Source organism: Leucopleurus acutus, assembly GCF_964270905.1.
Source record: "Leucopleurus acutus genome assembly, chromosome: 19".
NCBI lineage: Eukaryota > Metazoa > Chordata > Mammalia > Artiodactyla > Delphinidae > Leucopleurus > Leucopleurus acutus.
The window spans coordinates 9,179,441-9,207,091 of record NC_139161.1 but is presented as its reverse complement, the minus strand read 5'-3'; the positions used below and the strand labels follow the sequence as shown (position 1 = coordinate 9,207,091).

At 56.3% G+C, this 27,651-nt stretch overlaps 3 protein-coding genes across 4 annotated transcripts; 1 reads left to right on the top strand and 2 right to left on the bottom strand.

Annotated features, from left to right (window-relative positions):
* Nucleotides 1-359: 359 nt before the first annotated feature.
* LOC309975543 (uncharacterized protein) lies at nt 360-5,845 on the top strand (the record flags this gene model as incomplete). Its single annotated transcript, XM_082860738.1, is given in 9 exon segments — nt 360-561; nt 2,180-2,263; nt 2,866-2,954; nt 3,398-3,583; nt 4,499-4,636; nt 4,856-5,048; nt 5,466-5,508; nt 5,555-5,727; nt 5,730-5,845. Coding segments are annotated over 9 exon segments (1,224 nt in total).
* Nucleotides 5,846-9,706: 3,861 nt separating this feature from the next.
* TMEM235 (transmembrane protein 235) lies at nt 9,707-15,221 on the bottom strand (the record flags this gene model as incomplete). Its single annotated transcript, XM_082860770.1, is given in 9 exon segments — nt 9,707-9,948; nt 12,294-12,419; nt 13,038-13,097; nt 13,100-13,117; nt 14,563-14,595; nt 14,598-14,660; nt 14,663-14,787; nt 14,875-14,993; nt 15,114-15,221. Coding segments are annotated over 9 exon segments (894 nt in total).
* A 5,435-nt stretch (nt 15,222-20,656) lies between these two features.
* BIRC5 (baculoviral IAP repeat containing 5) lies at nt 20,657-27,632 on the bottom strand (the record flags this gene model as incomplete). Of its 2 annotated transcripts, XM_082860712.1 has the most annotated exons (4): nt 20,657-21,822; nt 24,898-25,015; nt 27,155-27,264; nt 27,522-27,632. In XM_082860712.1, 4 exons carry the CDS (start codon nt 27,630-27,632, stop codon nt 21,733-21,735), a joined length of 429 nt encoding a protein of 142 aa, XP_082716838.1. In that variant the 3' UTR covers nt 20,657-21,732. The 2 variants fall into 2 exon arrangements, with proteins under 2 accessions (XP_082716838.1, XP_082716837.1); XM_082860711.1 differs by lacking the exon at nt 20,657-21,822 and having other exon boundaries at nt 24,356-25,015.
* Between the last annotated feature and the right edge of the window lie 19 nt (nt 27,633-27,651).

Sequence of the window (27,651 nt, the reverse complement as noted above, 5' to 3'; positions counted from 1 at the left end):
GACAGTGCGGGGCACACGGTAAGAAGCACATGAGCGTCTGCTCTATAAAAACTTGCCTGGTTTCGGTTTCTTCTTGGGTAAGCAGAACTCTTCCTCTCCCTCATCCCTGGTTCGCGCGTCGCACACCGCGACGAAGGTCGTACTACAACTCCCAGCATGCCGCGGGGGCCCTCTCCCGGACTTGCGCGGTGCCGGCCGTGACGAAGGCCGAACTACAACTCCCAGCGTGCCGCGGAGCCGTCCCGCCAGCCACGGTCGGCCGCGGCCGAAGTTCGGAAGGTCCTGCTGCTCGGATCCTGCCGCTCCCGGTCGCCCTCGCCGGGGAGGTCGGGGCGGGGGAGCCAAGCGCTGCCCCCGCCATGCTCCGCAGACTGGCCCGGGCTGCGACCCAGCAGCAGAGGGCCCTCTGGGCGCGGGGATCTGGGAGCCAGGCGGGGATCCCGACGCACGTGGTGGACCTGCGCAGCGACACGGTTACCAAGCCCGGGCCGGCCATGAGGCGCTCCATGGCCGAGGCGGTTGTGGGGGACGACGACTACGGCGAGGACCCCACCGTCCGCGGTGAGCCCGGCGTGCAGGCCGGGGCCGGGGGTCCTCGCGGCGACCCCAGTGCGCTGTCCATGGTGCTGGCGGGGGGAGAGGTGGCCCGGGACCCGGGGTGGCGGCTCAGCTGCAGGCTAGGCATTGCGCTTGGCGTCCTTGCGGCTCAGTCTGACGCATCACTCGAGAGCCTGTTAGAAATGCAGATTCTCGGGCCCCACACCGGACCTCCTGAGCCAGAATCTGCAAGTTAAAACAGGATCGCCGGGTGACTTGTGTGCTCATTAAAGTGTGGCCCCACTGCCCGATGAGATGGGTGTTATCTCATTCTTGCAGAGGAGGACTCCGAGCAGCTGAGCCAGGCACTCAAGTTCCCATACCGAATAAATGGCAAAACAGGACTTGAACCCAGGCCTTCTCACTCTAGCACCGTTAGCTATTGTCCTGCACCCACCACCTTCCCACACGAAGACAAAGAGAAAACCCACCTAGAAAAGGGGATTCTCCACAGGCTGCATTCCCCCCCACCCCCGAGGAGTGGGTTCTAAAAACCTAGGGAGTGTTTTCAAGATGGTGACTGGTGCCACCACCCTGGGTTGAGTTGCTGCCTTAGTGAACCATTGCTGTTGCTGGAGTGTGTAGGACCGTCAGCTGTGCTAGGGGCAAGCCTGAGGGTTACCACTTGAGCCCTGAGGGCCTGGATGTGGGGTCAGGTGGTGATGGGGCTGATCATGCATCCAGCAGACACCCACTTTTGCCTGAAACTTCAAAGATGCTGACCCACTGCTCAGCAGGCCACCTGATGCAGAGACAGTCACCCCCACTGAGGTGAGGGAGGTGCTGGGGTTAACGTGCATCCACAGAGAGTGCCTTGGGGACTGGCAGGTGGGGACATGGGACTCACAGGAAATGGGGACTTTGTGGAGGAACCTCTTAAAAGATGAGTGAAGTGCTCCACCCCCAACCCTGGGCAGGGAAGGGAGTGCTGGCTCACCGGGCAGGGGAACTGCAGAAGCAGAAGCAGAGTGGTGCAAAAGGTGTCTGGGATATGGATGGGGAATGGGGCTGGAGTGGGTGTGCAGGAGAGCATTCCTGTCCCTGGAGGGGAGGCAGAAGGCAGATCCCACCGGTCTTGAATGTCACGGCAAAGGCTTCATACTGTATGCCACAGGCAGAGGGGAGCCACAGTGAGCTTTAAAGCCGGAGCCGGAAGCCCCGCCCCCTCCATCCCCCCAGTCTCCTCCAGTCCTTCTGTTCTGGGAGAGGAAGTCAGCAGAGAAACCGCAGGGCCCCACCTGCAAGGGACTGATGGGAAAGGAAGTGAGACAGGTGTGAGGTCTGGGTGGGACAGGAGGGTTCAAACCACAGAGTTTCAGTGTGTGTGGGGAGAACATGGCCCAGGAGGAGGCGGGGCACAGAGGGTCGACTGAGGGGCCCCTGGACCCAGATGTGCAGCCACCAAGACCACAGGCTGCAGCTGGCAGACCAGGGCTGGTGTCCTGCTTGGCTACTCACCACAGCCTTGGGCAAGATGCCCTCATCCGGACAAAGAGCTCATGGGGTCAGCAAAGAGAGGAATTTGAAAAGTGCCATTGTTGATGGGCTCCCCCCGCCGCGCCCCCATCCCTTCCCACCTCAGAGCTTCAGGCCGCGGCTGCGGAGCTGCTCGGGGTGGAGCAGACCCTGTTCGTGCCCACAAACACCATGGCCAACCTCATCTCTGGTGAGCGCGGGGTGACTTCCATTTGCCCTCCAGGCCCTCCCTCCATGCTTCTCCCTTTTGTGCTGGGGGCTGTGACAACGTCAGTGGGGCTCCGAGCCATCTGGAACCTGTAACCACACCCTCCTCTCACCCCTTCCTGCCTGGGGGTCCTGCACTGAACTTCGTGACTTCCCAGCATGCTGCCACACCTTTGTAAATTGCCCCTTTATCAAATACTCCGGATTCCCAGGGTGCGTGTGCCCTCTGTTTCCTGCTAGGGCCTGACTGGTGCCCGTGCCCTGGGCTGCTTATTCCCCAAACAGCAGCATCATGGCTGGCTTCCCCACGCAGGAGATACCCTGCAGGTGGGCTGCAGGGCACAGGGGTGTAGGGTGTGCAGCGCCCAATGATCCACAGGGTCACCGTCTTAGACTTGTGGACTTAGTGGGATGGTTTTCCAGCACATGGCAGGAAGGTGTCTTGAAGGAGCGCTCTTTCCTAATTGGCATAAGGCACTTGGGAGCTAGCTGTGGCCTTAGGGGTCAGTCCGGCTGAGCTGGTTGGGGATAGATGGGCCCCATGGGACTCGGTGCCAACGCTGTCCCCCACCCCATCTACCTTAGTGATGTATCACTGCCAGCGCCGGGGCTCCCCGCTCCTCCTTGGGCAGGAGTGCCACCTCCACGTCCAGGAGCAGGGCGGGGTGGCTCAGGTAAGGGCCCAGCACCGCTCGCCTGGGGCCAGCACAGGATGCTCAGCACGTGGGGTGAGAACCTGCCTCCCAGGCACCAAGTTGGGACCTGCAGAGGGAGAAATGGTGGCCTCTCCAGGGAAGGCAGTAAGGAGAGCCATTCCCAGATTGACCACACAGGGGCGGGCTCGGCTCAGGCCAGTCGGTTTGCTGGCTGTGCTTGTAACCCTGCTTCCCCCTAGTGGGAACCCAGAGCACTGGGCGCTTAGGGAGGAGGGACCGCAGCCTCTCAAGCAAACATGGTGCCTTCAGTCCTCCCCCACCCTTAGCTGGGATGTCTATGCCCACGTCCACAGCACAGGGGGATGGCTTCTCGGCCCAGAGCTGGGGAGGAGCAGACAGGACAGGGGTGGGAGGTGCTGCTGGACCCCTGGACCTCATCATTTTTACGCCCACACCTGCAGATCGCTGGGGCACACTCCCACCCCCTCCCAGACCTGCCCCATGGCACCCTGGACCTGGCTGAGCTGGAGGGGCTGGTTGCACGGAGCCTTGGGAGCCGCTCCCACCCGGTCTGTGAGCTCATTTGCCTGGAGGACGCCCACAGCAGCTCAGGGGGCCGGGTGCTCCCCATCGAGTGCCTATGCCAGCCAGGCCCGGCCCCACCACTGTGCCCCCACCACTAGCCAGCTGCCGGCTTTCTGTCCCTCAGGCCCCTCTCCTGGGGTTTAGTCCCCTCTGATACATGCCTGGGTGCCCATCAGTGGCCAGAACTGCTGTGGGAGACATGGGTGCGGTTCTAGGCACAGATGCAAAGGGAATTATTGCCCCAGTGCCCAAGCTTTTCTCCAAAGAGCAGAGACCCAGTCCTCAGGGAGGCGAGTCCCCAAGCGGCACCACCTTGGTCTGGTCTTAGGGCCAGCGTGCGAGGGCTGGGCTCTGCCACTCTCCCCTGCGAGAACTTGAGCGCTAACCCTCCAGACCTATTCCTCACCTGGGAAAGGGGACTGAGGGCATCCTTCCAATAGGGCTGCGGCGAGGCTTCAGTAAGATGAGGCATTCATCGCTTGGCCCACAGTGAGCCCGCCATAAACAGGAGATAAAACCCTTATCCTCGGGCTTCCCTGGTGGCGCAGTGGTTGAGAGTCCACCTGCCGGTGCAGGGGATGCGGGTTCATGCCCCGGTCTGGGAGGATCCCACATGCCACGGAGCGGCTGGGCCCGTGAGCCATGGCCGCTGGGCCTGCGCGTCCGGAGCCTGTGCTCCACAACGGGAGGGGCCACGCAGTGAGAGGCCCGCGTACCACCAAAAAAAAAGAAAAGAAAAAAAAAACCCTTATCCTTGACCCCCTTTCACAGAGGACAGCCTCAGGCCCAGGCCCAGAGTGACTGCTCGGGTGCCAGATGGCCAAGCTTGTCACCAGCCAGCTCTCCTGACTCAAACCCCTCCTGTCCCCCTCAAGGACACGAGCCCAGTGACCCTCCAGTGATCTTCTGGAGACCCATCCTCCCTCTGCCCCTCCCCCCAGCCTGGCCCTCTGACCCCTCCTGCCTCTCACCCCCAGGTGCACCTGCTGGCCCGGAGCTATGGGGTCCAGGTTCACCTGGATGGGGCCCGGTTGATGAACGCCGCGGTGGCTCTGTGCATGCCCCCTGCCCGCATCGTGGAGCGCTGTGATTCTGTGTCTCTCTGTTTCTCCAAGGTAGGGAAGCCACTGGGCCGCCCCCGACACAGGAGGGTAGAGATGCCCACAGCAAGAGGCCGAGTTGGGTCCCCGAGCTCCTATGTTGACAGCCGCTCATGCTGGGCCCCTCTAACCCCCTCCCCTGATGAGGCCACAGTGTCGCCCATCCCTGTCCCTTTTGCCCCCTCCCGAGGACAGAGATGCACACCCGTGGAGGACTCTCCTCTCTTCCCCCAGGGCCTCGGCGCAACAGTGGGGGCCCTGGTTGGGGGACCCAAGGGCTTCACTGAAGAAGCCTGGCGCCTCCGGAAAGCCCTGGGTGGGGGGATGCGCCAGGCGGGGGTGCTGGCGGTAGCTGCCCTGGTGGGACTGACTGACGCTGAGGAGGTGCTGCTGAAGGACCACCAGAACGCCCAGAGGTTTTCCAGAGGTGCCTGGACACCCCCCACTTCCCTTTGGCCCCAGGGGTGTGCCTTGGGGGTCCCCTGTAGCCGGGCCCAAACCCCCAGCAGGTGTGCATCCTTCCAACTCTAGAAGGTGAAGGTTAGCCGCTGAACCAGCAGGGGTGGGATCCAGGTGGTCTATGCTTTACCAGGCCACAACCCGTGCAGGTCCTAGACCAGTAGGCACCCAGTGCGTGTTAGTAATTTTCTACAGGATCCAGCAGAATGTAGCCTTTAACTTGGGTTGAGTCCTCACAACAACCCCATGATGTCCCCACTTTACAGATGAGGAAACCTAGACCCCAAGAGGTTAACGGATTTGTCCAAGGTCACGGAGCTGTAAAGTAGCAGAGCCAAGCCTGCCCATGTTAGGAATAAGACTCCCTCTTTTCCTCCCACTACAGTTGGGCTGTCCTCTGCCTCTCCTGGGGTGACACGGCTGGAGTGGTAGGGATAGTGGTGGGGTACTGGGGTTGGGCTCCACTTACCACAGGACCTGGGCTCAGGAACTGGCATCCCCTGTCTGCTCCATGGATCTCACCACCGTAGAGACGAACATGGTGATGGTGAGGGTGGATGGGCTGCTGCCCGAGGAGCTGTGCCAGCGCCTGCAGACCATGAGCGCTGACGAGGTGGCCCAGACTGGCCACGCGGTGCGTGTGCTGCTGTCCCCTGGACTGAGCGGTCAGTGCGAGCCGTGTGGCACCACGATGTCTCTGCAGAGGACACCAAGCTGGCGCTGGGAAAGTGGGCGTTCGTGCTGAGGGCCCTGAGGATGGGGTGACAGACCCTGTGCCCTGGGTGGGATGGAGGGAGGCGGGGAGTGGAGGTGTCCCCAGGGAGTGGGTGGGAGGAGAGGCAGTAAAACAACACCCCTGTCATCCACTGGTCTCCTTGGACCCCTTCACCTCCATGACATATGGGGTGAGGCCTTCCACCTGTTCATCCAGCAAACCTCGCGTGCCCCTGTGTCCGGGACAGGGGCCCAAGCATGCAGGGACAGGTGGGACCCCATGCTGGCTCTCCCAGCACAGCCCAGGAGGCAGCCACATGGCTCATGAAAGCATCTTGGGGACTTGCAGGAGGAAGTGTGAGAGGACACAGAAATGGACACTGGTATTGGGTGGCCTAGTAGGGGGCTGGGGCTTTACCTCACAGTCATCTCATCTGTATTTACCTTTTTAAACAATAAAATTTTTGTGCTTATGAAATAATATGTCATTGCTGCACATAATTTGGGACAGGATCTCCTTTCTAGCAACTCCTGGGGTAATTTAATTTAGGCAGACTCAGTGGTTAAGACTACCCTCCTGCTGAAGTTAACAAGAAAACCTGGACAAAATATATATTTAAAAACCACCTAAGAATAACCACTGTTAACATTTTTGCGTTATTTCTTTCTGGATATATACATACGTATGTATATATATGAATCTGTGAATGTGTGTATGGATTTTTTTAAATAGGGGCGACAGGCCATCACATCAGTGCTGTAGAAAGCCCTTAGTAGGAATCATGGGAGGAGGACTAGCTTTGTGAGGGTAGAGGATGACTTCAGTTTGAGAGTGTCGTTTTAGCCCTGGTGCACAAGTCGTTAGAAGTGGTCGGAAGCGTAGGCATGGTGCTCGGGAGAGGGCCCGGGCTGGAGGCATGATGGTGAATGTGAGTGACACGAGGAGAGAAGGCATCTGGCGGGCCAAAGAGGCTGAAGCTGAGGACTCTCCTTCTTTGCCTCCCTCATTTTAAAAAAACTATTTATTTATTTATTTATATCGTTTTGCCACACTGCATGGCACGTGGGACCTTAGTTCCCTGACCAGGGATCGAACCCAGGCCCCCTGCAGTGGAAGTGAAGAGTCTTAACCACTGGACCACCAGGGAAGTCCCTGCCTCCTTCCCTTAGAAGAATCTAGATCTATGTATACTCTGGGAGATGCAGCTCCTGGGGCTCCCCAAGGCCCCAGAACCACTCTCTTGTGCTTGAGGGGTGACAATAATAATCAGAAGAAAGCCAGCAACTCTAAACCTCTGCAGTGTCTCCCGCCCTGCCCTGCAAAATATGTACCGTAGTCGTTATCCATTGCTTGGTAACAGACTACCCCCAAACAGCAAGAATCCTTCATTACTTCTCATAGTTTCTGTGGTCCAGGAATTAGGGAGAGGCTTAGCTGAGCAGTTGTGGGAGTTCTTGGAGCTATTCAGGAAGTTGCAGTCAAGACCCTTCCTGCCAATGCAGGGAACACGGGTTTGAGCCCTCGTCCGGGAAGATCCCACATGCCGCGGAGCAACTAAGCCCATGCGCCACAACTACTGAGCCTGCGCTCTAGAGCCAGCGAGCCACAACTACTGAAGCCCGCACGCCTAGAGCCTGTGCTCCACAACAAAAGAAGCCACCGCAATGAGAAGCCCGCGCACCACAACGAAGAGTAGCCCCCGCTCGCCACAACTAGAGAAAGCCTGCGCGCGGCAACGAAGACCCAACACAGACAATAATTAATTAATTAATTAAAAAAAAAAAAGACCTGGGCTAGGAGCTAGAGTGAACGTGAAACACCCACTGTGGACTTCGGCCAGCCAGAGACGGAGGCTTGCCTGGGCTGGCCTCACTGAGTCCTGGACAGGTCTGTTCTAGAAGCAGGGGAGGGGCACGTGCCCCTTCTCTCCACCCTCCCTCAGGGAGTTCTAGGATCCCAGGGCCACCCGTGTGTGTCTGTTCCAGCGTCCATGCCTGGAGCCCCAGCCTGTCTGCAGTCAGAGAGGCCCAGGGTTAAACTCTCCCACACCCCGACCCCCAGCAAACCCACACGAGAAGCCCTGTGTGAGAGGAGGGAGAGGTCAGGTAAGAGCCTCCCAAGCTGAGAGGACCTGCCCACAAAGCCAGACACTGGATCCAACGTGAGGCCCCAGGAGTCATCCCTGCCTGTGCTGACCAGAAATAAGAAGGAGCTCAATGCGTCTGCCGAAGACGACTCTGGATGGACGGACACACAGACCACACACAGGATGTCTCTCTCTGGATGGACAGACAGACAGACACATAGGATGTCTCTGGATGGACACACACACACACACACACACACAGCTGGTAACAGGGTTTCCCTGCACTGTTTGTAAGCCATGGGCATGTATTGTCTATTCTAAAAAGTTTTAAGAGAGTAAAGGTTTAACTGCACACAGAACGAGCTGATTTCTTTAAGGACAAATTGGCACAATGTTAAATGCTTAAAACACCAGTAGGAAGGGAGGCCCCCACTTAACCCCCAAGCTCTTTGTCCCTCAGTGGGACTCCCTTGATGCCCCCAGAGCTTCCTGTAACTTCCCAAGCAATAAAGGGAGACGGGGGGGGGGAGATCAAGGCACAAGAGAGGCCGCCATGGACGCCCCAGCGCACACCCCAGACTCAGGAGGGCCCTGAACCTGAAACAAAGGCCAAGGAGGGCTTCAGGCACTGCCCAGCATGGGAGGAGAGGAGCCTCAGCCTCCCTAGACCATGATGACCGGCGTGGGCGGGCCGACCACATTCCTGTCTGTCTGGCCTCAGAGGAGCACCAGGCCTGGGTGCGCCTCCGTTCAAGGAGCCTGCAGTCAGAACTCCAGGCTCTGGCCTCTGCCACCCTGGGTGGCCCCCACCCAGCCCCTCCCTCTCCACCCTGGCATGGCTCCCCCGCCCCATAGGACTTGCACACCTGCTTGTTCAGGGGCCCACACGGCCCTGGCAATCACAGACATTCCCCAGGGAGCTGCAGACCAGGATCGGGTCCTGGAGCGCCGGCCCCTCAGAAGGAGCAGCACCAGGACGGGGACAAAGGCCTGAAAACAGGGGGAACAAAGGCATGTCCAGCCCCCTCAGCTCCCCCTGCACCTGCACATCCGAGGGGTCCCCCCAGTCCTCAGTCCCCTCCCCAGCAACGCCTGCCCTGGGGAGGGGCGGGGAGAGGACAGAATAGAGGCCTGCGTGGGCACGGGCTCTGCCATCTGCTCTGGGGTGATCTGGGCCTAAGTCTTCCTTCCGTAAAATGGGTGAATGGTAACTGCTGTGAAGGGTGACTGGGAGACTGGACGAGCAGAGTGGACGAGCGGGCAGCGCTCAGCACGGCGCCTGGCACAGGGGGTGTCTGCCGGATACCTGCTTCTCTCTCGAACTGCCCCCTCCTGAGGACTGGGGTAGCTTTTTCGCCTGACTCAGGTACCTAGGAATGGGGGCAGCTGTGGCACACCAGGACTGATAGGGAGCGGCGAGCGCAAGCCATGGCCTCAAGAGGCCAGGAGGCCCGCTGACCACCCAGGAGCCTGCAGCACCCTCACGCGACCACCACAAGCCGGCCCTCAGCCCTTCGCTGCTGCTTCTTTCTGGGACTCAACCTTTCTCACCTCTAAGAGGAGGCTAAACCACTTAGGCCCTAAAGAAACAACAGAGCAGAGGAGCCCCCCAGACATTAAGCAAGAGAAGTCGGGATTCTCAGCTCTGCTCTCAGCCCTCTGCTCACCCCAAGGCCACCCCTCCCAGCCAGGACTCCAGCCAGGCCTTCAGAACTGAGCTCCCAGCCTCCTTCCTGGGGCCTCTCAGGGCCGGGCTCTGACCACCCACTCTCAGGAGATGCACAGGGAAACCGAGCCCCTCTGCCATGACCTGCCTGCCTGGGACTCAGATGCCCACAGAGTGGGGGGCGCCCGGCTGCCGGCTCAGGCTGAGGGCTCGAGCCTCTGTGACCAGGAGGATGCCGCTGGGTGCCTCTGAGGGGCAGGAGCCCCAGGCCAGGGCCACAGACCAGCCAAAGCTGATGCGGATGTCCTGCACGTGTCGGGGGCCGTCCTGGCGGGCCGTCTCAGCAAAGGCCAGGTGTGAGTAGCTGATATAGGTGCTGACCCCTGCCAGGGTCAGGGCGCCTGGGGGAGGGGGTGCAGTGACCACTCAGCGCGTCTGCCTGCTGGGGACGCCTGCCCTGCCTGGGCCCCTGGCCAAGGTGGGTGCGCAGACACAGCCTCGGAAGCTTCTGCCACTGGCCTTTGGGGAAAACGGAGGCTCCGATTCAGTCCTCACTCCACAAAACCGCCTTGCAAACAGCACAGCCTACACCCCCGATACATGGTCCCTACTCACATAACTGCTTCCACATACAGCACCCTCCCATACCCCCTGCAGTTCCCAACACACACACACACACACACACACACACACACACACACACACACACACGTACATGGCCAGTGACCTGTACTGGCAGCCGGGAAGGGTGGGGGGAGCTCTGGAGCTCTGATCAGACATCCTGAGCCAGGCCCTTGACCTGCACTTCCGTCCCCTGTTCCTCACAGCTCCCCCTCCCCACTTTACTGGGCCCCAGCCTCCCCCTCTGGCCCTAGCTCAGTGTACCTCTTTCCAGAGGCCCTCTCCCCTCCCCAGGTCTGAGTTTCAGCCCCTTCCTATAACTCCTGTTTTAACCCCTGTCCTTCACCAGACGAGGATGCCCTCCTCCTCCGACCCTGCATCTCTGCACAGTCAAAGGAAGAAGACTGGCTTTGCATATAGTGCCTGGTGACCCTGGAGGGCCAGGGGCAAGCGACGAGCTGGGCGCTGGGACACCTGCCTGTCCACCCAGGCTCAGAGGGACCAGCCCAGAGAGTCAGCCCCTGTCCCACAGCTGCAGACTGACGTCGGGGCCTGCCCTTGGTGCCCGCTGTAGGGAATGTACGGTGCTCCCTCGGGACACTGCCCAGCCACAGCAAGAGGCTGACCAGATCTGACCTTCAGGGCCAGGTCCGGATCTCACTGGGACCCAGAGAAGGGACAGAGCCTGGGGTGATGGCTGTGGAACTCATCACCCCAGGCCCTGTCCGTCCCCAACCCCCTAGCTCAGGACCCAGCCAGTGTCATGCTGGAGCTCTCTGTGTCCCTCCCTTTTCTTGCAGTGATGATGGTGATGGGGAGGGTTGGGGTGATCTGGCCTCACACAGGTCCCCTTGGTGTGACATTCCTGTCTCAGAGCCCCCAGAGCTGGTGCATCTGCCAGCACTGGCCTCACCCGGGCCACCTGTGCGGGCTCCTGACGGTGATGTCAGATGATCCATTTCCACCAGGTACCCGCCATGCAAGGAAAGCAGAGGTGCAGCCAGTCTGGCCTCTGAGCAGTGGAGCAGACAGGGTGTTCTTGGAACCAGGCCCACTGCCGGCCCGCCCTCGGAGCCAGCGGAGCGCCCCCTAGCAGCTGCCTGCAGACCCTCCCTCCACCCACTGGCCAGTGCCTTGGTTCCAAGCACAATACCAATTCAATACAAATTCCTCCTGCTCTCATTCTCTACACCAAACACCCAGGCTGCTGGTCCCCCTGGCAACTGGCACCTACTCCCTCCTGACCAAGGCCTCCCAAAGGGCCCAGCAGCCCCTGGGGAGGACGCAGGCCTGCCCAGGAGGGAGCCCCAGGCCGGTGTGTTCTGGTCCTCGTGCCACAGCCCTGACAGTGGAGCTGGCCCAGGACACCAGACTCGGCTCAGGGCTGGCCCTGGATGGAAGGGGTCACTGAGGACTGACCCTGAGGAGCCTCCGACCCACGGTCAGCGACAGCCAACCGTGGGCAGCTGGGGACAGCGGGTGGGTGGCTGGCTGGGGCAGACAGCACAGAAAGGCAGTGAAGAGGACTCCAGGATGAGCTTCCTGCTGAGCTCGGGGAATCCTCGGACATCTCAGCAGGAAGATGCGAGCCGAGTGCCTGCAACGCTGTGTCCCTGAGGGAGGGCTCGGCCCAGAGCCTGTGGGCTAGACGTACGCCAGCACATGCACTGTTACTAGCTGCAGTCTGGGCCTGGCTTGCGGCCACTGCCAAGGACTCCAAGGTCCCGTCTCACCCTGTCTGGCAGATGCCAACCCCCTGCCTGCATTGCCCCCTCACCAATGTGATCTGGGAAGGACAGGGAACAGGTGCGGGTTGGTCCGCCACCCCTCGTGCAGGTCCAGTGGGGCAGTTCCTGGGACCCCTCCGAGATCCTCGTTCCTCCTGCGCCTGGAAGCTCAACCCTGGGGCTCCCCAGCCCCAGTCCCTGGCTCTGGGTTCACGATCAGAATCTCTGCCCCTACAGAGGCCCCAGAGCCACCCAGGGCGCCCCCGCCTGCTGCAGCTCAACGGCCAGGGTGGGCCCCCAGGCTCAGAGCAGCGGGGTTGGGGGCATAGGGGATGGGGCAGCAGGAGAGGCAGCACCCCACTGTTAGGAGCTGCGGCCCTCACAGCCCCCAGACTCACCCCCCAACAAGAAGCGGCAGCCCATGAAGAGCAGCCGGGGGAAGCTCTGGGCCGGGGAGCCGAGGAGGCCACGGAGCCGGCCGCACACGACAAGGACAAGGCTCGGGGGCAGGACCACCACGAGGGCTCAGTGCAGCGCTGCCGGGAGAGGGGTTTCAGGGAGCAGGAGGGGACCCGGACCGGCCCCCCAAGGAAAGCCCAGCTGAGCACTTCAGAGCCTTGTCTGCCTGGAGGTCCTCCTTCGTAGGACGCTCGGGACTGTCTTGGCCTTGGCCAGAGGAGGAGCTGGGCCATCCGATTCCCTCTGATGTCTCCACGGTAACCACCTGACCCTCCCAGGGGCCACCCCTTGTCCTGGCACAGCCTTCCTGAGGCCCAGGGTGAGGGAGGCTTCCCAGTGCCCTCCCCAACCTCCCAGGCTTCTCTGGGGCAGCAGAGACGTGCCCCCAACTCACCAGGTGGGAGATGCCCACCGGGTAGACCCACTTGGAAACATAAAGGAGAGTCAAGAAGGGGCATAGGGAGGGCAGGACAGGCTGGGGGTCGGGCGCCTGTGATCACAAGCCAGTAGCAGAGCATGGGGGCTGAGGCCAGTCACAGGGTTTTTCAGATACATATGGCAATGTCCTCTGGGCAACAAAGGGTCCAGCTGGAAGCAGTTCTGTGGGCCTAGGATGAGGGGGTTCTGAGCCTTGCCTGGAGATTAAGGAAGGATGGGGAAATGCTTGCCACACCAGCACGCACAGATGAGGCGCTGCACCAAGGTGGAGGCGTCAAGGCTCTCAGTGGCAAAGGGGTCAATCGGGGGATGCAGCTGTTCTGCCCTAAAAAGCAGAAAGAACGCAAAACCTGGTGGGCTGGACCCACCCTGTACTTCTCAGAGATAGGTGGCCTGCAGGTTCTCACCCCCGACCAGAGCTGAGGGCCCCGAGAGGTGGCCACAGGGCCCCATCAGGTCCTCTCCTGCCACTTGGAGTTGAGGCCCCAAACGGGTTTGGACGGCTCAAGACCTTTTGTTTGTTTATTTAATGTACAAATAAGACCTACGTGGATGCCTGTCGAAAAGTTTCAAACACTGCAGAGAGGCTGCCCTCAGGCCCCCCTTGGGCCTGCCCACACGTGGAAGCCAGGCTTTGCCTGCACAAGAAAGGGGCTCTCTGACTCTCGCACACGGGCACACACGCGTGCGCACACATGTAAGCCGGGAGAGCCTTGGAGCCTTGGGCTGCCTGTGGGGTGGCTGAATAAACTGCACTGTCCTTCCTCCCCGGCAGCTCCGAGGAGGCACTGTGTCACACACACGCACAAACGGACCTTGCTCACATACACGTGCACACTCGTTTACTCATGCTCACGCACATCCCTGCCACCCTGTGCATGTCCTGTGCAGTGGAAGGACCCCAGGCTGGCCCCAGCTTGGCGAGGCCCGCAGCTGGGGTGCGTGTGGAAGCCCGCTGCCTCTCCCCACCCCTCGCCGAAGAAAGCCCTCCCCGCCCCTGCCCGGGTCTGAAGCCACGCGGCGCTCTGGTTTTCCGCCTGTGTGTCAGGCCATCGGGGGTATGGGAACAGGGGCCCTGCGCCACAGCCCTAGCTGTGCCTCACAGGGACCGGGGCTAATGGGGTGACCAGACCGAGCCCTGGACGGTAATAAAGAAACAACTCCCAGTCACTGGGATGAGGAACCCTGGCCTTGCCAGGGCCCCAGCTCCCCACACCTGGGCCTCCCTCCTGCACACTGGCTCCCAGCTCAACCCCAGGGCCCCTGCAGACAAGTGACAAGAACAGCAGCTGAGCACCCCTGGGTGCTGGGCCTGCCCGTGTCTCCCCTCCCTAATTCCTCCCACCCCGAGCCCTGCATCCAGAGAGGCATCATTTTCTCCCCATCTGACAGATCAGAACTTGGAGGTTGAGGGACAAGGTCCCAGGTCACCCAGCAGTGTCCTGCCATCACTTCCAACGCAAGACAGGCCCCCAAGGGCGAAGCCAGGGGAGCGTCAAGGGTTCCTGCTCTGGAAGGCTCTTGGGTCCTTATGGCGCCACCCAGTGCCCCCCTTTTCACTTCCCACCCTTGGCTAGGCCCTGAGCCAGAGTCCCTTCCTCCTCCGGCCAGACTGTCACCAAGACAGGTGGGGGAAAGGGGTGCCCGAGAGACCCCCTTGTGGGCAGACAGGCAGGGGATGGGGCAGCCTCTCAGAGCTGCTCTGGGAGGAGGGGGTGTGGCCCCTGGGTCTGAGGGGAAGGGGTCACGCGGGGGAGGGGCAGCCGGTACCTTCGCAGATGCGCCAGAGCCGCGAGTGGGAGGGTGGCCGCTGTGGTTGCCTGCGTCCGCCACCTGCAGGAGGTACCGGTCGCTGGCCACAGCGGCACCAGCAGTGCAAAGCTGAGCAGCGCGCCCAGCCGGGCCTTGCGGGTCGGGGGTGCAGGGACCGGAGCGGAGCCGGGTATGGGGGAGAAGAGGGAGCCAGAGGGTGAGGGGGAGCACGGGAAGCTGGCACTTAGGGGGTGGAGAGAGCTGAAAGTGGGGGGAGAGGGCGTTCTGGAACCTGGGGGAGTAGGGCCAGGGAGAAGGGCTGGGGGGCACTTGGTGAGCAGGACCGGGGAGGGGGCGCGGGGAGCGGGGAGTGGGGAGCCGAGCGGCAGGCGGGCACTCCCGGGGCTCTTCTGGGTGCAGTGCCCCTCCAGTTCGTCGGGAACTCCCACCTGTTGGTGATCGCGTGATAGCCCGCCCAGCTCGCCCCTGAGCTGTGTTCAAACGCCAGCATCCCCAGCGAGCTGGCTGCTGGCTGTGGGTCCCTGGGCAAATTTCTTAATTTCTCTGACCCTCCGGTTCTTCAGCGCCCAGATGGCCAGGCTGAGGAGGGAGGGTGGGGCCTGAAATGGCCCGCGCGGGGGCTCAGCAGGCAGCCCGCCACCACCCCGCGCGCACATGCTGGGGCACTCGGCTGCTAGTTGGCCCTGCGTCCTGGTCCTCATCAGTCCCCAGGACCAAGCACCACAGGGATCTGGTGAACTGGGTGGGCTGGTGAGGGGCTACAGAAGGAAGGAGTCTTGCTTCCTTTTAGCTCCAATTACAAATGCCGAGTGAGGCAAGGCCAGCCTCTGCCTGTCCGTCACTCACGCACAAACATAAACGAAGCTTCTCCTAGGACAGGTGTCCGGTGCTCGTGGGGTGGCAGGCAGAGGGGCCCCCACCAGAAGCAGGCCTGTGACATGTGTGGCACGGACAGGCTGGGGCTGTCGCAGTGAGGCTCTCTGGGGTTCAATCTTGGGAGACGGGAGGGCCTCCTCTCCAGGTCCCCGGACTGTGCATTGCTGTCCCCCTCCCCTGATGCAGGGCAGAGACGGGGGTCAGAGGCCTCACTGAGGGTGAAACTTCTCAGACGAGCAGCTTCTCGACTTAGGGTCATCCCAGGGCTCTCATTTCCAAGTGTTTGGTTTTCTCAGCCCCCTTTTCCCTACCAGGCTCTTCTAGGTTTGAGGAATATAATCAGGAAGTGAAAGCAGTCCTAGCAAAGTTACTGAAACCATACTTCCATTCAGACAGAGAGGCATGGAACAGTGTGGTATCACGCAGGCCACGCGTCGTCCTCACGCCACAGCCAGGGGCACGCGGCGGGGTTGGGGTGGGAGTGACCCTAGCTGTGGCGGTCTCAGTACCCTCTTTCCTGACAGCCCTCCCCCAGCCCCTGCTCCGGAAGCTGGGTGCCAGCCAGGGGCCCTCCTCTCTCAGGGGGTAGTAGGCCTGGAAGGTGAAAGAATCCAGGAGGCAGACAGAGAAAAGCAGGTGCTCAGGGAGTAGCAGCCATCTACAAAGGCAGGGCGGCAGGTGGTGCTGGGAGTGGGGAGGAGGGGAGAGTGGTGTGGAGCTGGAAAAGCAGGTAATGACCCTAACACACACCTCACAATATGACAGAGATGGACACTGCTTCTGTGTGTGTTTAAGCTACGATCGTGACTGTGTTTAGGGAGAACTAGAGGAACCCTGTGGCTGCACGCTCCACACGCTTCCTCCCAGTGCCCCTGCCTCTCCGCCTGAGCTTGTTTGAAAGGGTCTCCTTTGCACCCCATAAAACTTAAACAGAGCAGGATTCAGCTGTCAGGGCCAGCGACAAGTGCTGTTTGAGGCCACTGTGCCTCCAGAGCCCCACGTCTCTGTAGAGGAACAGACATGTACCCTGCTCATGCTGCAGTGTAGATGGCCAGGTGAGCAGTCTACTCCCTATTGCTTTAAAGCCCTGGTGCAGGGTTTTAAACCCTAGATGTGTAAGTCAGAGCCACTGACTGCATTGTCCCCAGACAGTGGGTGCTGGTCCTTGAGAGGCCACTTGGATGAATTCCGCCAATCTACTTCTCTTGAGATGGATCCAAATTATACCGTAGCCCAGTGAAAAGGTACCGCTTAGAATGACCCATTATTTTTCATTATTCATCCTCCTTTCATCAATTTGCAATCCAGAACTAGTGAGCACCAAGCCTGTCACCAGGCTGTCGGGACCTCTTCAAAGCCAGCATCAGACCACTACCACCAAAATCAGGGGCAGGCGTCATCTTTGATAGAAGAAATCCCAATTACATGTGACAAAACAGGGCTGCAACCAAGCCTCTTTCCTTTAAACTTACACTGAACTAACTCACAGAAGCTGAAAGAACAGGATGCCTGAGTCCAGTGACAGACTTCCTGCTCCAGGCCGACGACGCCATAAATGGCCTCCATCGCAGGACTGGGAAACAGCTGAAACCACTGGCGAAATTACTGTGAGAGCAGCTCAGCACCAGCTATACTACAACTAATCTCACCACATTTGGCAAACATCCTCCAACAGAAAATGAACTTTCCTAAATCACCCTTCCCGACAGGTCAGCTCCTTCACTCAGGGTGCATTATGAAGCGAATTCATCCTGGTAGACTCTTCTGGTCAAAACCAACCCTTCTGGGCTTCCCTGGTGGCGCAGTGGTTGAGAGTCCGCCGGCCAATGCAGGGGACACGGGTTCGTGCCCCGGTCCGGGAGGATCCCACATGCTGCGGAGCGGCTGGGCCCGTGAGCCAAGGCCGCTGAGCCTGTGGGTCCGGAGCCTCTGCTCCGCAGCGGGAGAGGCCACAACGGTGAGAGGCCCGCGTACCGCAAAAAAAAAAAAAAAAAAAAAAAACCAACCCTTCTAAAGGGTTCTCAAATGATTGGGGTCACAGGTGGGAAGCACTGATGTGCAGGGCGGCAGCCGCATGGCTGGTCGCACTCATCTCCCAGGACTCACAGGCCTATGAAGGGCTCATCGTGGCCGCCTTGACAGGCTTTGCTAAGAGGGGAACGGGAGCAAGCCACCCCTCCCCCTCATCACAGAATGCACCTGCTGTCCCCAGAACGGACCCTCCCGTCCCCTCTGCCTGGCACATCTTTCCCTTCCTCATCCGTCTGGCAGCCTCCTCCTCGTTCCTGACAGGCAGGATGCTCTGAGAGTTCCTTGTCATCTTCTTGGTGCTCCCATGGACACACTCATACGGCTACTAGGTGGCCTGTACCTTCCCACCATTCAGAGAACAAGGAACCTGTGAGCTCACTGCAGGAGGCTTCAAGCCCTGGACATAGCACCTGGCGAACAGGTGCTCAAGTGTCTGAGCGAACAGATGGACAAACGTCACCACCTTGGAGATCAGGTGGAAAACTGCCACAGAAACCTAGGCCCCAGTTTGGTCCCAGCCAGCTGAAATCCGGCTCAAATGCTGTAGGCTGGGCCAGTGGAGAGAAAACCTACAGCTCAGTTGGCTCTTTGCTTCAAGAGCTAGATTCACCCAGGGCGAGACAGGAACTCCCCGGCGATGGTAAGCCTGGCTCAGAGCTCGCTGGGCTGTACCGCTCACCTCCTCTCAGCTCAGGCCTTAGATGCTGGAAGCGACTCCAGACACTGTACTGTAGTTATGACAGGAGAGGTTGGGCGAAGAGTACCCAGAAACCCTGTTCCAGCTTTACGACTTCCTGTGAACCTTAGTTCAAAATAAAAAGTTAAAACTTGTACAGTGAGGATCCATGGAAGCTCAGCAGGCAGGTGTCAGTTTACATGAGGGCCTTTGTGACAAAGCTGTCTGAAAAACGGAATGGGGACGGTTTAGAGCACTAGCCCCCAGGGGTCAGGCTGTTGCCAAAAGCCATCCCCCGCTGCACCCCCTCAAGGCTGGGCACTGTCATTAGACAGTGAGGGCCCAGCTTTGGGGATAGACAGCCTGGATTAAAATTCCAACCTGAATGCTTACTAGTTGTATGATCTTGGACAAGCTATTTCACCTCTTTACGAATCTCCATTTCTGCATCTAAAAAATGCGGGTAAGATCACATTAGACTTTACTGGCAATTGTTATTTCTTTTTAAGTGAGTACAACCTGCAAAGAGTGGTCAGCATCCCAAGGGAGTGCCAACCTGCAGGCAATGGCTGGCTGGCTGGCGCTCCATCTTTCCCAGCGCTGAGAATGGAAGATCCCCATTCCCCAGGCTGCCCGCAGGCTCTGACCATGTCACACCTGACACCATTAACCACCAGTTACAACCCTTCCAGACTCCCTCCGACCTGGAGAACCTGAGAGGCAGACACATATTCGAGAGAAGGTTGAGGCTGTTGCCCTTAGCAAGGGTCTTAGACTTCATTAATAGATGTCTAGGAAACTTCCCGACGCTGGCGGCCATTAAGGTCCAGCAATAAATATGGTTTTTAGAACAAAAGTTTCTAGAAGAGGAAATGTGTAAGATGGTCTGAGGGGTCGGCCCCAGCTTTGCCTTGCTCCACAGCACAGCCCGACAAAGCCGAGAACTGCAGCAATACCCACTGTGCAAAGGAAACTGAGCGCAAAAACATTTTCTCCGCTTCTCTACAAAGCCAGTTTGGAAGGACCAGTTATTAAAGTGAAGTATCCATTTACAGATTGGCACAAATATCAAAAGTAAGCAGCTGAGATGAATATAAAGGCGGGAGTGCTTTTTTCCCCATAACAAAAACCTCTGCAATATTCTCCAAACTTGGAGGGAAAAATTCATTTTACTCTCTGAGATGTGGCAGAAAAACCTAAGTCTGAGGTGCACTTTTCATAGCCGGCTTATACACGGAACGAGTCCAGATGACACAAACAAACGGTTCTGGGTTCAAGTGGCTCTTGCAGAGGAGCCCAAGGCTGGCTCTGTCTCTCTGCGGGGACTCATCCCTCCCCTGCAACCGCTGGGGCGGGAAGGATCAGTTGGCAGGCTAAGAAGGGACCACCACCAAAAGCCAACAATATTTTAAAAGCCCAGTAGGGTCTGCAGTGTTTGAAATGAAATAGTTTTTATTCTTGGCAACTACCAAGATGACCCCCAGAGGTTTCCAGTAGGACAGTAACAATCCACCCTGCAGCTTAACTTCGTGAAGGAGGATGAAATCAAATCTATCATCTTAACATCAGGCCTCAGCCCTGCGTGAGCCGGCCTCGGGGAGGAGAGCAGGGTACCCGTGCGGAGGTGGTGATGTGGAGAATGTGGCACAGATGTTGAGCAATGGAGACACAGCCATTCAGGGCTGACAGATCGCCTGCAGCAGCCCACCAAGTCTCCACAGCTCTGAGCCAAGTCATTTAGAAGGGATTCAGGCCACTGCACTGTTCCGGGGAGGAGCAGCCAGTGTGCGCCCTCCGCCTCACCAGGGCGGCTAACTGTGCAGCAATTTCGTAAATGACAGTTGCTGCTAGATATTTCCTGCTGCTTTACTTTGTCTCCAAATCCATCTAAAATTCACACTGGTGCCCCCAGTGACTAAGAAAGGCTTTGTGCTTACTTTTAATTGTAATTTGTCCTGTTCTGTGAAATAATAATTCAAACAAACAAAAAAAAGAAAACAACATTGCAGAATGTTGTGCAGAGGGGCCGAGGGCTTTGTCTCAATTCCTCTCCTCCTCAAATGAAAACCATGTTGCTACAATAAAAAAAGCCAGCTGAGGCAACAAGGTTCTAGGATCCCCACATCACTGGTGAGGAAACTGCAGCTCCAATTCAACAGGCGCCAGTCCCAAGCCCACAAGGCAAGCACACCGTGAGAGGGCACAGTCAGGGCCCGGAGTGGGTGTCCCACATGCCTTTTTTACAACTGCTCCAACTCTCTGCTCAGTCCGTGCTGGTGCTGAAACTCAAATATCACTGAATTTGTGATCTTGCAAGACTGCAAACAACATAAACGACTCATCTATGTTTTTAAGAAGTTTCCCCCAAAGAGGTTTTCCAATCCACTTTTTAAATTAATTTATTCCTTTAGGAAGATTCACATTAGAAAGACAGTGGAATTACCAGCTGCCTAAGCCACATCATTAATGGGAAGCAGCTATTCGAAGAGTATTAGAAATATTAAGAACAGGAACTCCTTCCTTGGATTTTTTGTCCCACCCCTGCCTGCTGTGTCCATGGATGACAGCTGGTCCAGAGCAAAACTTCCCAGGAAGAAGCCCCTCTGTGTGCCCTGCTAACTAAAGAGGAAGAAGCAGTGAGCCAGGCTTCTGGAAAGTTCCTTGTCTGGCACAAAGGACAACCTTCTCCTCGTCCACTATAGAGAAATGTTGCAAACTTTCCATGTGCCACTGGAGGTGAAGAAGTATCTTCAGCTGACCTCAAAAGCAAGAGGGCAGCTCTACTCTCAAGACATCAGTCCTTCTGCATCCCCTCCACCCCCCAGCCGCTCACGCTACAGTCATGGAAAGGGCTCTTACACAGATCAAGTCCAGAGGCAGAGTCTAGGGTCTAATCCCATAGCTCCCCCTTGTAAACCTGCAAATCACAAGATGGGATGGCGAGGAACACCTCACACACAGGGCACCTTCAGAGGCGTGGCAGGGATGGGTTTGTACAATCCACCTGGGAGGAAGGGAGCTGCTGAGACACCACAGACCTGATGCGGTAAAAAGGTATAGTCACAGGACCTGCAGCCGTCAACGTGAGATAATACAGAGCACCTGGAACATGAGAAGTGCACACAATATATGGAGATTATTACGCAAATGAAATTTAAAATGGCATTCTTAATCCTGTTTGTCCAGTCACAATGGACCAATGATCACATTCACACATCGCATCTCAGCTGGACAGCCAGTCGTCAGTGTGAAGCCCAGACAAGTCACTGTAAAAGGGCTCTACCCACGTGGACAAACTTCTCCCCTCACCCTAAGTCCAGGAATCAATAAAGCAAAAACTACCAAAGAGAAAAAAGAGAATCCGTCACTGTACTTAGCACCAGCTGTACAACAGAAATAGCCCCTGGCACCGCCTTCAAGGAAAAACCCAAAAATACAGGTAAATATTCTAATTTCAAAGTGTTGATGTTCTCCTTTCCTAAGGCACAGTTAAGAGGCCCCAGAGGAAAGCTGGTAATGCTGAGGGTTGTGCCTTGGAAAGGATGTGTCTGTGTCCCTGTGGGGCAGTGACGGTGGGGATGGCGTCACTCCGAGGCAGCTAGCTGCTCAATGGCACAGCGGACTTTCTTTGCAGTTTCTTCAAATTCTTTCTGTTTATTGTTGGTTTCCTTTGCCTGGAAATAAAGAATAGACACATGAAACTGAAGCTCTAGGCATGCTCGAATAGAGATGCCCAGCTATATGGGGTAAATGTCCTCATTCACCTCATCTGCCTCTCTCTCTCTCTCTCTCTCTCTTTTTTATCGGCCATGCCACTCAGCTTGTGGGATCTCAGTTCCCCGATCAGGGATCAAACCGAGGCCCCAACAGTGAAAGCGCCGAGTCCTGACCACTGAACCGCTGGGGAATTCCCCTCAACTAGCTCTAATTTGAGCTGTCCCACAATAATTATAACAGAAAACACTGATGGACCGCTTTGCTTGTACCAAGCACCATTCTACCTGCTCCACACACCCTAACTCACTCACTGCTCCATGTCCCCATGAGGTAGGTGCCACCTTTATCCCCATTACACAGATGAGGACACCGAGGTCCACAGCAGCAGCCAGCTCAGGGGTACCAGCTAGTCTGTGGCAGAGCCCTGCTCTTCCCCACTACCCTACATTGCTTCTGAAGCTCCCACAGAAAAGTCCGGAGCCCTCTTCTTGTTCACTTAAACAGACGCCGTCAAGCATCAGCGTGCTCCTCAAACAGAGAAACCTTCCACCTGCAGCAGCTCTCTAAATCTGGCTTCCAACCTTTCATTCTGCTAAGTGCTCTCTCCAGGAGGACAAATGACAATCACATCAACAAATCCAGAAACCTCCTCCCTAATTTTCACTCTCCTGATTTCTCTGCCACATTAAAAAACAAACAATAGACTTCTATTGGGTTAAATGTTTTCTAATAAGAAAAACAACAGAGGTAACTTCTTTTCAAAAGAAGGTGGCAGCGATGCAGTAGCAGGAGCAGAGAGCACGTGGTGCACTCCAGGGTCAGACCCTGAGCCCCGGCTCTACCTCAGCCGCACACGTGCCCAGCGTCAGGCCCAGGTGGCTGCCTGACCAGTGGTCCTGTCAAACTGACCAGCAGCATCTCAATTAAATGCAGGGTCTCAGAAATTCACAGCATCACGACAAACAACACTTGTTCCTCGTTTTCAGTATTTGTAAACTGCAACACATAATTATCTCACCTGGATAAACGTTTGCCTTACAGCTGTGTGCTGCAATCCCATAACTGACTTAATAAATGGTTTAAAAGTTCAGCTCCCAACTTATTTCCACCCCACGGTACAGCCGAGGTCCGCACGCCATCCCACCTCCAGGAGCGATGTACCCTAGAGGGGCCATCCAGGAGCTCTAGCAGGAAGCAGACAGGCCTCTGGTTATGCCCATTCCCTGCACTCTGACCTCAAACCTTACTGTCCACATCCATTCACATGCAAATGTGCCTAGGGACACAAGGGGACCTGAATTTTTATATCAGTGATAAATTATTTGCAACAAACCTCAAAATTGGGTGTCACTCTAGAGCAGCCCTGTCCAACAGAATTTTTTGCAATGATGAAAATGTTCAATTGTCTGCACCGTCCAGTAGTCACTGGCCACATGTCGCTAATGAGCAGATAAAATGCTGCTAGTGCCACTGAAGGACTGAATTCTAAATTTTCTTTGATCTCCTTTTCTTTCTTTTTTCCGGCTGCGCCACATGGCTTGCAGGATCTTAGTTCCCCGACCAGGGATCGAACCTGTGCCCTCGGCAATGAAAGCACGGAGTCCTAACCACTGGACTGTCAGGGAATTTCCCCCAAATATATACATTTTAAAATGATCTGGGGGACTTCTCACACCTTTCTCACAACTGTTCCTGAAGTACACAAAGCTTGTCTTTTACCTAGAACAGGAGTGGCAAACTACGCCCTGTGGGACACATCCATCCAGCCCATGGCCCGTTCTTAACCCAATGGCTAAGAATGCTTTTGACATTTTTAAACACTTGTGGAAAAAAACAAAGAAAGAATAATCTCTAACAGAAACTCTGTGGCCCAGGAAGGCTACACACTTACCATTTGCGGCGCTTCACAGAAAGTGAGCTGACCCCTAATCTCGAAGGCCCTCCCTAGCCCCCTTCCCAATTCCAGCACTGCAGTTCCCAAGACCTCCATCGAATACACCGCTTTACTGACCACTGATTTCTTCTCACTTCCTGAAAAAATTTTCAATTTTGTCCTTAGCATTTAAAAGGTACCATATTACACAGAATTATTTCTATTGATCTCTAAAAAGGAATACGATTTTCAAGCTGAAAAGGACCTGAGAAACCACAGAAGTCTATCCTCCATTTTACAGCAGGGAAACTACGACCAAGACTGGCCTAAACTCACAAAGTCTGTGAGTGGCAGAGACAACTGGTACGTCTGGACTCCCTGCCCAGGGCTTTGCTAAAAATAGATTAAATACCTGAATATTTACTCTCTCTAGAGCTGCCAGATTTAGCACATAAAGATAGAGCCTGCTCAGTTAAATTTGAACATCATATAAACGAGTAATTTTTTAGTAAACAGCCATACAAAATGTGAGATATACTAAAAAAATTACTCCTTGTGTACCTGAAATTCAGACTTAACTGGGAGTCCTGGTTTTCTCTGGCAACCTTAATTCTCTACAGCCCGGGCTGCTTGGGAGCTGCCTCTTTGTGGACTCACTGTTTCACTCTTCCAATAACCCAGTGCAAGAGCCTAAGTTCGCCTGCAGAAATCCCTTCAAGGTCCAGTAGGACTGGTGCTTCTTTCTCCCAACACACATAATGCCCCTTTCCCAACACGCTGTCTACTCTGTGTCCCCAAACCCTCTGTTTCCACCACTGCTAACACACGAACACACCCCGTATAAATGACCTACCATCTCAGTTGTCACTAAAGGCAGAAATGCCAGCCTAGCCATCACATGTCCCACCACCAGAGGTAACCGCACACTGAGGACACCTCTACTCAGGGGATCCGTTTTTCTCTCTGCACAACCCCAAGGCCACACTCCAGGACAGATGCTTTTCTACGCTTTTATATCCACACGCACACACATCAGAGGGGCTCAGAAAGTGCTTACTGAGGAAAGGCGTCTATGCAGTGCTTGTGGCGGGCTAGGGAGTTTAGCACTAAAGATGCCGAACAGGATTTGTGCTTGCTTCTCATTCCCAGTAATACATACAATTTTGTTCTTGGCTCTTTCTTTATCCAGTTTTAAAAATTCGCTGAGGGTTAATTCTTCAAACTGCTTCTTGACAGAAAGGAAAGCACAACCAGATGAATGCTTTTTATGTTCTTCTCTAGAAAAAGCAACACATGAGCACGTCAACAGAGAAAATTCAGGTAAAGGGAGAAAGGCAACAGTTTGTTACCACCAGCCCCCTCCCCACCTCACAGACACACACTGCTCTGCTTCAGGAGCAGAGGGTGAAGTCTGAAGTGGACGGAACCAGGGGCAGGACCCACATTCCCACACAACTTGTCTCAGCACCTTCTTGCTCTGTGGACTCCCCCCAGCCCCACCCATATCCTGTGGCTGATGTAGTCTACCTGGACTCCTTTAGCAATTAGTAGGAAAAGTGTTAGAGTATAAATCCAAAGGTATCACATGTCAAAGCCCTTAAAATCCTCCAGGAACCATTTGCAGTTGTCTCATTTCACTCGAATTATTACATAATCTGTTGGTTTGGAAAAAGGGCACCACTGACCCAGTTTCTCCAGTGAATTCCTCTGCCTCATACCATCATTCTGTGCATTCGGAATTATCCCTGCTAGCGGATAGCACTATAACGAGAACAGTCTGGGGAGTTCCCTGGTGCTCCAGTGGTTAGGACTCCACACTTTCACTGCTGAGGGCCCAGGTTCAACCCCTGGTTGGGGAACTAAGATCCCGCAAGCCGCGCGGCACGGCAAAACCAAAACCAAAACAAAAACCAGAACAGGCTGGAAGGAACACCCAGCCACGCAAATTCCAAAAGGACAGCCAATAGTAACTATAATCTGAAAATATTATAGCACTTGGAAATTCACTCCCAAGAATACAACCAGTATTTCCCCAGTGATACCTGGTATGATCACCATATCATCCCAGTCAATACTGGGTCATGAGAGCAAACACATTAGGGAAAACAGCAACACTCTTCTTGCCAAGAAGAGAAACAACTCCGGTGATTCTCTACGGGGGAAAAAAAGTTCAAGCCGTGGAAGCAATTGATTCTGACAGGAGAAAAAACGGTGCGGGGAAAATGTGGCATTACATTACGGGAATATTGTTGTCTGTATGAATATATGCACACAATAAAAAAAAACTAGATGCCCTAAAGAACAAAATCTAAACCAAAACTGAGTGTACTATTTTAAGGGGTGGTTTTTGTGCTGTATGAATTGTAGTTCAATAAAGCTTCAGGGATTCCCTGGTGGCGCAGTGGTTAAGAATCCGCCTGCCAGTGCAGAGGACATGGATTTGAGCCCTGGTCCCGGAAGATCCCACATACCGCGGAACAACTAAGCCCGTGTCGCACAACTACTGAGCCTGCGTGCTAGAGCCCGTGAGCCACAACTACTGAGGCCCACGTGCCACAACTACTGAGCCCGCATGCCACAACTACTGAGCCCGCGTGCCACAACTACAGAAGCCCGTGCGCCTAAAGCCCGTGCTCTGCAACAAGAGAAGCCACCGCAATGAGAAGCCCTCACCGCAACAGAGTAGCCACCGCTTGACGAAACTAGAGAAAGCCCGCGTGCAGCAACGAAGACCCAACGCAGACAAAAACAAATAAATTTATTAAAAAAAAGCTTCAGATTTAAAACCTCTGAAACAAGAAAGGCACCTGGACATCCCTAGGTCACAACAGGATCTGCTCCAGTATTCTATCTACCCGGAAAGGTATCAAGCACCTACAAGAATGAGCCTTTCTTCAACACTCCACCCAGGAGGACATTCGGCCAAATCAGATTTGATTAGGTTGAAAGCATCACCAAGGTGCCAGCAGAGACTCATCCTTTACAGCAGCTGTTTAGGGCACAAACGAGGCTGGAAAGCCGCAGGTCCTTCAATAATACTTCGAAATTCAGATGTTTTGGGGGGAGCCCAACTCAAAACAAACGGTCCTATGGACATATATACACTACCAAACGTAAGGTAGATAGCTAGTGGGAAGCAGCCGCATAGCACAGGGAGATCAGCTCGGTGCTTTGTGACCACCTGGAGGGGTGGGATAGGGAGGGTGGGAGGAAGGGAGACGCAAGAGGGAAGAGATATGGGAACATATGTAGATGTATAACTGATTCACTTTGTTATAAAGCAGAAATTAACACACCATTGTAAAGCAATTATACTCCAATAAAGATGTAAAAAAACAAAACAAAAAAACCCCCAAACGGTCCTGAAGTAACTGGGGAACCCCGGAAGCCCAGCGAGGCTGGCCTGAGGGACTTACATAGGGTCGTCATCTGGCTCCCAGCCTTCCAACTCCTTGAAGCAGAAGAAACACTGAGCCAAGTCGGGCTCGTTCTCAGTTGGACAGTGGATGAAGCCGGCCGCGGCCATCTGCAAAGCAGAGCTCGGCTCAGGCCCCAGAGCGGAGGGGTTCCCCCGAGATCCGGGAGGCCACAGAGGGGCTAGAGCCCGCAGAAGGGGTCGCCCCAGGGGCCCGGGAACCCACAGAGGGACCAGAGCGCGCGGGAGGGGTCGCCCCGGGGGCCCACAGAGGGGCCGGGGCCCGCGGGAGGGGTCGTCTCAGGGCCTGGGGCGGGGCTCTGGGGGCGGGGCGGGCCTGGGGGCTCCGGGAGGCCGCGCGGACTCACTCGCTCCGGGGTGCAGGCGCAGCCCTCCAAGAAAGGCCAGTTCTTAAATGTGGAGACACGATGGTCCTTGAGGTAGAGCTGCCAGGCCGGGGGCAACGACGGGGTACTCATCCCGCCGCCGCCGAGCGGT